This window comes from Rhinolophus sinicus, chromosome 5, assembly GCF_057876585.1.
Source record: "Rhinolophus sinicus isolate RSI-liver-muscle chromosome 5, RSI-T2T, whole genome shotgun sequence".
Classification (NCBI taxonomy): domain Eukaryota; kingdom Metazoa; phylum Chordata; class Mammalia; order Chiroptera; family Rhinolophidae; genus Rhinolophus; species Rhinolophus sinicus.
The window spans coordinates 87,585,484-87,594,873 of NC_142505.1; the positions used below are offsets into that span (position 1 = coordinate 87,585,484).

General features: G+C 40.4%; 1 protein-coding gene across 1 annotated transcript in view; it reads right to left on the reverse strand.

Moving 5' to 3' along the window:
* DPYSL3 (dihydropyrimidinase like 3) overlaps positions 1-9,036 on the reverse strand; it is a 108,511-nt gene extending 99,475 nt beyond the window's left edge. The window contains exon 1 of the mRNA XM_019739098.3: positions 8,386-9,036. Within this exon, the coding sequence (XP_019594657.1) occupies positions 8,386-8,766 (381 nt within the window). The 5' untranslated portion in view covers positions 8,767-9,036. The remainder of the gene's footprint in view (positions 1-8,385) is intronic.
* Positions 9,037-9,390: the final 354 nt, after the last annotated feature.

Here is a 9,390-nt window from a genome sequence, read left to right on the forward strand (position 1 = left end):
ATTAAATAAATATATACCTATTAAATAAACTTGACCTATATCTATTAAATAAATTTGATCAATAATTAATAAACTTCCAAAACAGCACCAGGCCCAGATGAGTTCACTGGTGAACTCTACCGAACATTTAAGGAAGAAATTATACCTATTCTCTACAACCGCGTCCAGAAGACAGAAGCAAAGGGAATACTTCTCAACATATCCTATAAAGCCATCACTATCCTAATACCCAAACCAGACAGACATTACAAGAAAAGGAAACTAGAGACCAATATCTCTCATGAGTATAGATGCAAAAATTCTCAACAAATTAAAGCAAATCAAATTCAGTAATGTATAAAAAGAATTATACACCACAATCAAGTGGGATTTACCCAAGGTATGCAAGACATACATTAGAAAATTAATGTAATCCATCACATCAACACACTAAAGAAGAGAAACGACATGATCATATCAATAGACACAGTAAAAGCGTTTGACAAAATCCAACACCCATGCATGATAAAAATTGTCAGCAAACTAAAAATAGATGGGAACTTCCTCAACTTGATGAGGAACAGCTACCAAAAAATTCTACAGCTAACATCATACTGACACTGCCCAACTTCAAGACTTACTATAATGCTGCAGTAATCAAGACAATATAGTATTGGGGGAAAAAATAGACAAACAGATGAATGGAACAGAATAGAACGCCTAGAAATAGACCCACATAAATACAGTAAATTGATCTTTGACAAAGGAGCAAAGGCAATACAATGTAGCAAAGACAGTCTTTTTCAACAGATGGTGCAAGAGAACAACTGGAAAAATGCAGGCAACCAAATAATCTGGACACAGATCGTACACCCTTCACAAAAATTATCTCAAAATGGATCGCAGACCTAAATGTAAAATGCAAAACTATGAAATTTCTAGAAGATAACATAGAAAACCTAGATGACCTTGGGTATGACATTGCCATACCCTTTGGGGAAAAGGCACAATCTACGAAAGAAATAATGGGTAAGCTGGACTTGATTAAAATTAAATACTACTGCTCTGCAAAAGATAATGTCAAGAGAATGAGAAGACAGCCACAGACTGGGAGAAAATATTGCAAGAGACACATCTGATAAAGGATTGTTACCCAACATATACAGAGAACTCTTAAAACTCAAAAATAAGAAAACGAACAATCCAATTCAAAAATGGGCAAAGACCTAAACAGACACCTGATCAAAGAAAATACTATAAAGATGTCAAGTAAGTACATGAAAAGATGCTCCACATTGTATGTCGTTAGGGAAATGCAAATTAAAGCAACAATGAGATACCACTATACATCTTAAGAATGACGAAAATCCAAAACAGTGAACACCACCAAAGGCTGGTGATGAAGTGGAGCAACAGGAACTCTCACTCATTGCTGGTGGGAATGGTACAGCCACTTTGGAAGACAGTATGGCGATTTCTTACAAAACTAAACATACTCTTACCATATGATCCAGCAGTCACACTTCTTGGTATTTACTCAAATGAATCAAACATTTGTGTCCACATAAAAAGCTGCAGGTGGATGTTTATAGCAACTTTAGTCCTAATTGCCAAAACTTGGAAGCAAATAAACTGTCCTTCAGTAGGTGAATGGACAAATAAACTGTAGTACATCTACACAATGGAATATTATTCAGCGCTAATAAGAAATGAACTATCAAGCCATGAAACCCCATGGAGAAAGCTTACAGGTATATTACTGAGTGAAAGAAGGCAATTTAAAAAGGCTACAGATTATAAGACTGCAACTACATGACATTCTCGAAAAGGCCAAAGTATAGAGACACTAAAAAGATTAGTAGTTACCAGGGGTAGGAGGGGTTAGTGAGGGGATGAATAGGAAGAGCACAAAGGATTTTTAGGGAAGTGAAAATACTCTGTCTGATACTATAATGGTGGATACATGTCGTTATACATTTTGTCAAAATCCACAGAATGTATTAATACAACACCAAGAGTGAACCCTAAGCAGACTATGGAGTTTGGGGGATTATGATGTGTCAAAGTATGCTCATTAATCGTAACAAATGTTCCACTCTGGTAGAGATGTTGAAAATGAGGGAGGTTAAGCAGGTGTGGGGGCAGGAGAAATATGGAAAATCTCTGTACTTTCCATTCAATTTTGCTAGGAACCTAAAACTGCTCTCAAAAATAATTTATTATTATTTTTTTTAAGTGGTAAAGCAATAGTTTAAAAACAGATACTACTGCATGTTTCCACTTTTATTTTGGAATGAAAAATGCATGCGTCATACACAATACATGAAGAAAATACACTACTGTGTTAACGGCAGTTTTCTCTGGGAGATTAAGTGGAAATGTAGTTTATGTTTTCCTAATTTTTTTTTTCCTGTTTGGTTCATCTTTGTTTCTCCAGTACTAGTTTTTGATTGTGCACCTACATAGCAGGTGCTTAATAAACAAATTAATAAATGAGTAAAGAAAAAAAATTAGTGAGTGAAGGGAGATTTGGGGATTCCTCATTACATTTATGGTGAACCTTGTTCTCCACACCCACTGGCCCATCCCCATGTATGTATTTATAAAGAGAGTACGCAGAGCACTAACCAGCATCTGGTCCATCGCCTCATCACAGCCTTCAACAGTTTTGAGCTTTCCTCTTAGATACTGGTCCATAAAAGGGCATATATCCCTGAAGAACTGAGACTGACAATGAACTCATTAATCATTATAATATTAGAACCACTGACTACTATGGCTTTGGTCACATACGTACTCACCCAACTATGTAGGCAATATGAGCTACTCGGGTACAAGAAAAAAACATCAGCATGTCTATTTGTATTTATGCTGATATCTCTTCTTTTTTAGTTTGTACTTTTTATTTGTATTGTATAATGGTTACAAGATATTAATACATTATTTGCGTATGTCATTTATATATATGCACATGTGTATGCATGTACATATAGAGAGAGCATGATCAAAAAAATTGTGAGGTGCACAATCAAAAAAGTTTAAAGGTCATTACCATAGTGACCATCTGTTCCGGCCCCTTCATTATGGAAAGGAGGAAACTAAAGCTCAGAGAGAAGGGAGGTAACTTGCTCAAGTGATACAGCTAGTTAAAGATGGGGTCTCCAAGCTGAGACTGCTAACGCTTTATGCAGTTATTTTGGTATAGCTTTTCTTTTAAACTGTCTTTTGAATGCCATATGAGTCCAAGTTATGAGTACAGATAAATGTTGGTATTATATTTTCCTAGAAGTTTAATATTTAAAAAGTGCTCACACACCTAAATGGACTTTTTGCCTCCTCTCAAAAATGGAGGGTTAGCTTCCAGTCACAGACTGCATTCTCCTCAGCCAAATTTCCTGTTCCTAGTAAGCTTTATCCACTATCTCACAGAAACATTACTCGAAGGGATAATGCCCAATGGAAATAAATCGTAAGGAGAATCAGCTGTAGAAATCACTGACAGAAAAGCATCACAGACAGTCTCTGGCCGCCTTAAACATTACTTACAAGAGCCGTCAGCAAAACCCTGTCCCCGGGGACCATTACTTTGAGGGAACTCTGCCAATCGAAGCATTACTTGGAAGGCACATTTTTTATGTTCCTCAAATGCTCATTGTCAAAGTAAACCAAAGTTCTGAAAGATTTCAAACACTTCCAAGTTTGGGGAAGTAAATATACTCCCAGATTCCCTGAGGGCCAGGTAAGCAAAAGCAATTTTTTCCTAGCTTAAGTGCAAACTTTCATTTGTCAGAGAAGCCTGGTAAAATTAATTTACACTACAGAGTTTGGATTCTGATCACTACAGAGGCTTTCATAAACCTAGAATTCTATTTTCAGCTGTCTTCCCTGGCGCAGGGTAAGGAGGAGAACTTCAATGTCTCTGAATCATTTGGAAAACTTTTCACCCAGGACCAAGAAGGCAAATGACATACGATAAAAAGTTAAGGGTCACATCGCATTTGTTTCAAATTCTCTTCTCTAACACCTACAACCCCCACTGACTTCACAAAGAAAACACCTTGCTCAGTAGTGGCCCACATGGGAAGCAGGGAACTAGAAATGAGCCACAGTTTCTGAAGGATTGAGTTATCAATAGGCCCATATAATCAATGTCATTACTCTGTTTTCACCGGATGACAGAGTCTTTGTGGTATCATTTGCTCTTGGCTGGTCATATATCATTATTCTCCTCCTTTTAGTAATTTCACTGCAGGAAAAATTCCAGAAACCATCTTGAAAAATGGTGGGAAATATTTACTTTTCACTTAGAATTGCTTTTTTTAATGTACTTTTTATCAAAAATTATAAACAAAAAGTTGTATGGGCCAATCACAGAGGATTTGAGCAATATGAATGCCAATCATGAGAAAAATGTAACTATAAAACTTAACAAGGTGTTTACAGGTAGGTCCGGAACCACAGTATAAATATCCAGTCATACATCAAACCTGGAATTTGGACTATAACTCAGAAACTTTTTTATACTTCTATTCTGCCAAACACTTGTTATTTACTTACTTCGTGATTTATTCATTAATTAACTAAACTCATTTTTTTTCTGATGGTGGGAGTAATAAGTAGGTATGCTAGAGACAAAGCATATTTTGAGTTTATCAAGACATTTTAAAAAAATTTCTTTTGACAACTTTGCAATCAATTTGGAAGAATAGGGCTTTGCAGTTACTGTACGCAAAACCAAAGCAACGGATCTCCAAGATGGAAGAAGGTTTCTAGAGGTGTGGCAGGAAGATCTGTCCTTGCCCTGTACTATAGTAACATGTCAGGAGCAGACACAACTGAATTTAAATAAAGAAGCAGCCTCCCAGTCTATAAAGAGGATGGATTCTGGAATTACAGAAATCAGTTTGAATTCTGGCTCCCACTTACTATACATGTAGTTTGGGGCTAACAACTTAGAGTCCCTGAGTTTCAATTTCCTTATCTGTAAAATAATTTTCTGTAAGAAAAAAAAGAGGAGGAAAAAAACTATACATATATATATATATATATATATATATATATATATATATATATAGAGAGAGAGAGAGAGAGAGAGAGAGAAAATATATATATATATATATATATATATATATATATATATATATATATATATATATATATAGTTTTTCCTAGGCACAAAGAAAGTGCTGGAAAAGACGTACTACTTACTATCGAATCTGCAGATGGTCCAAAGCTGGGAGAATTATCATGGTATAATAGAAAGGTGAGCTAAGATGGTAATGAATATTATAGCGGGAAGAAAAATAAAATCCTATAGCTAAAGTATTCTTTTTTTCCTTATGGTTTTAAGTACAGTTGTATCAGCATAGAATGGAGAGCGTATGTGAAAAAGTTTCTGAAGGTTCGAACGACAAGGAACTTACTATGGAGACAACAGCAAGATATGGACACTGAATTATAAGGTGTATCTTGTAGTACAGAAGCATATGCTGTGTATAAACCGAGGAAATTTTCTAGCCTAATGCACATTGCCATGGCCATATCTTGTCTGGAGCACTGTGTTCAGTTCTGGACACTGTATTTTCGGAAGAATATTTACAAAATATAGTATATCCTGGAAATGGTGAGTAGCTCATATAAGAAAGGGATGAAGAAGCTGGCAATAAGGCTAAAAAAGAGAATTTTAGGGAGAATGTGATAATTGCCCTCAAACATACATAGGGCAGTAAAAATCAAAGAGTAATAGTAATTAATATGTACTGAGTACTTATGTGCACAGTAGTCACTGTTACCACATTTTGCAGATGAGATAACTGAGGCACACAGGCCATGTTACATGGTGATAGTCACATAATTTGTCAGGACTGAACCAGATTTCACCCCAGTTGTCCATCCCCAGATCTGGAAGAGCTATTAAAGTTATTTTCCAAATATATATTGCTAATCTCTATCTTATAGGATCACAGTAAGATTTCACTCTCCCAATTTTTCTGAAGTTGGACATGAACTGATGGTTTGCTATGACCAATGAAATGGGAGCATAAGTCGTGTTTGTGACTTCACTGTGGGAGTTTAAGAGTCTGTCAGCAGTTTGCCACATGCTCTTCCCACTGTGGTCATGGGAATTCCATCAATCAGGGACTCTGAGGGGCAGTGATTGAACAGAGCTGCCCTGCTGACCTGTCGGTTGATTAAGGCATTGAAATTTGGGGACTGCTTGTTACTGTGGCATTACCCAGCCTTTTCTGACAGATACACTACTCCACAGGCTTAAAGGAATTAAAATATTTCAGAATAATGAAGCATATTTATTCTTATGTTTCAAAAGATCAGAACTACGAATAGTTTGTAGAAATTACACGTAGGCAAATTAAGGCTTAATTTAGATTTTTTTTAAGTAAAGTCATCTAAAAGTGGCTTCATGAGGTAAAGAGGTTCCAGAAAGTGGCAGTATTTAAACAGAAGCCAAATGATCATTCTGCATCTATGTAGCAAAATATATGGCTTAATTAAGGAGGTTTAATGTATCAAACATGTATAGAATGCCTTCAATGTGCCAGGCAGAAGGAGAAATCCAAACACACAATCTCTATCCTCAAGGAAATTATCAGCAAGTACAGAAGTAGATAACCTATGCTGCCTCTTCTAACAGCGTGATTCAACTAAATTAGAGATAATAACATGGCCTGGATGAAGCTGACAGCAAGCCTGAACTTACAAATAACCATGTAACTCCAGAAATCCTGCTGGTGCTTAAGTTGTATTATTATTTTTCAATTAGGAGCCAAAGTATAGGGTTTACAAAAGGAAGGAAAACGAGAGAATTGCTGGGTTTAAAGAAGGAACATTTTCCCTTTCTCTAGTTACCATTCTTAAATCTTGCAAACCAGGCATATTATCTGGCTTACATCAGGGTTGTTCCAGCAAAGCGAACAGCACTGACTCACAGTAATTTTTACTGACCTTTTCTATCCCTTCTTCCACCTCTTAAGAATCAGGAAGGGAACATTTCAACACTGATCAACTCAGGCCTGAAGGGAGGCAATACCCATCTTCAGTTTAGAAATCAGCTAAACCCTTTCCTAAATATTTGAAGTTTTTCCTAAAAGAGTATTTGAGCAGGGCCTAGAGGAACCCCATATTCTAAAGATGAGGTGAAAATCACAAACTAAGTGATTCCAAGGGACACTGACCTTATTTCCCAATGGCACTTTTAAACAGGACGCGGTTTTCCCTGGTAGTATCAATAAAGGTTTGTTTGGTTGGCTTTTTTTTTAAACTTCCAAAAATCAAACAGTGGGGAGAAATGTGTTGTCCTTTCCCTGGCTTTCAGCATTTTAATGGAAATACATCTAAAACTTGGGTAAGCTTTCACTGTAATTGCTCTGAGGCAGACATTTCCATTTCAGGTTATTATTCATAACTGTATTAGTGTAGAATAATACATGTGGCTGGATTTTGCAGCCAGTATCAATAGACCAGGGTGACATATCTGATTACTATTGTCCCCCAACTCAAAAGCATCAGTTGAACTTTAAGTACTCCAGCCCTGCCCACGCCCTGAGTTTTCTGAACTAGCATTCTGATTTTCTATAAAATAAACAAATAAATCAGGGCAAGCTGTATTTCAATGCCACACCTTCCGTTATTCAGTATGACATGAGTTTCTCAACAATACAAAGACAAGCAATTGGCTTTGGCACATGTAAGAAAGCAGCGAACTTGCAGCTTGTGCTAGATTAATATGCACCCATAATACCAGGCTATTCTTCCAGAGACAGCTGGAATCCTGTGGTACCCAGTCTTGTGTCAAGCTACGTAAACAAATACACACCTTAAAACACAGAGGTGAAATGTCAATCGAGGGCAGACGGGAGACATGGCGATAGTTTAGTCTAGCGGCTCCACACCCAAAAGTTTCAGGGACAGAGCTGATGTTTGAAAAGTGAGTCGGGAGACCGCCCATCCTGTACTTTCATCCGTGCATATGGAGATGACCCCATTTTCCCAGCACCAGTCTGTCCTCTGGCCTGGTGACTCGGGTGAAGATTTTATCTAGGGTCAGAGAGGAGGCCAAGACAATTGTGTCCGGTTACTCAGATGAGAGAAAGGCTGGAAAATCACTGAGCTTCCTGGACTGGTCCGGCTGACACACCCACCCAGAACCAATGCCCCAAGGTTGCGGCAGGGAGGCAAGGGGATCCGCGCACAAAGATGCTGCATTTGGGGACACGCATTAATCCTGACCCAGGCTAGGAGGTCACGGCACTCTCAGCGGAGGATGCCCTTTTGCTCCTAGTCCCCCAGCCCCTTGCCAAGTGAGCAAAAGAAAGTTGTGCCGGGCCATGGCGCCCCCGGTCGAGCAGAGAATGAGGGCAGATGGAGAAGAGACCCAGGCCCCCTTACCTTGTCCTTGGGACCAAGGTTCTGCAAAACCTCCTTGCCGGTGGCGCTGCGGATCTCGACCCCAGCGGGCGTGGGCGACGCGGGCGCGGGATCCCTGCTCTCCTCCCGGCCTTGGCCCCTGCGCGGGGGATCCCCCTCCAGCCCCGGTCGGCTCGCTGAGCTGCGGCTGCTGCCCTGGCTGCTTCGGGGAGTCTTCGCGCCCCGCTGCCCCACGCTCAGGGCATCGAAATCCAGCGTCTTGCTCTCGAAGGCGCCCTCCACGTTGCAGAACATGCCTCCGTACTTCTGCCGCGGGACCTGGTCTGTGGTGCCCGGCCTGGCTAGGTACACCGGCAGGTCGTCTTCGTGGGAGCTGTCCCAGCCTCTTCGGCCCGAGGCCATGGTTGGAGCGCGACAGCGGCCCGCGGGTTTTCTTCCCAAGAGGCGGAAAGGGCAGCTGCCGGCGGCGTGCGCGGAGCCACAGTGACTGGGGCGGGAGGAGGCGCCTGAGCCTTCGCGCCAGAGGCGGCAGTGCTGCTCCGGTTCCTGCCAGTCCCCAGCCAGCCAGCCAGCGCGGCGCAGGGGCCGGAGCAGGGCGCACTCTGCTCACCGGACCCCTCGCCTGTCCACCCGGCCGTGCCTCCTCTCGCACAGCGACCCTAAGTTGGCCTCTCAGGCTTACGCGTCCTTGATACCCATAGAAAGCAGAAATCCCAACTTGACGCGCGCGCGCACACAGGCAAGCACATACACACGCGCACACACACACACTTCCCGCTCTCCCAACAAGCCCCAGATTCACACTCCAGAACTTGCCTTACTCACACATGCAAACAAACCCTACTTTACCCACACCAACTCTCCTCACAAACACAAGGCTTTTCTGCTATGCTTATGCACTTAAACCTAGTTGGCTCAGGGGTGATTTACAACCACACACAAACTCAGATTTATCAGACTCACAATCCCAGACTTTGCTTATCCATAATCCCAGACTAGTCTCATCCTAATCTTAGAATTCTCACA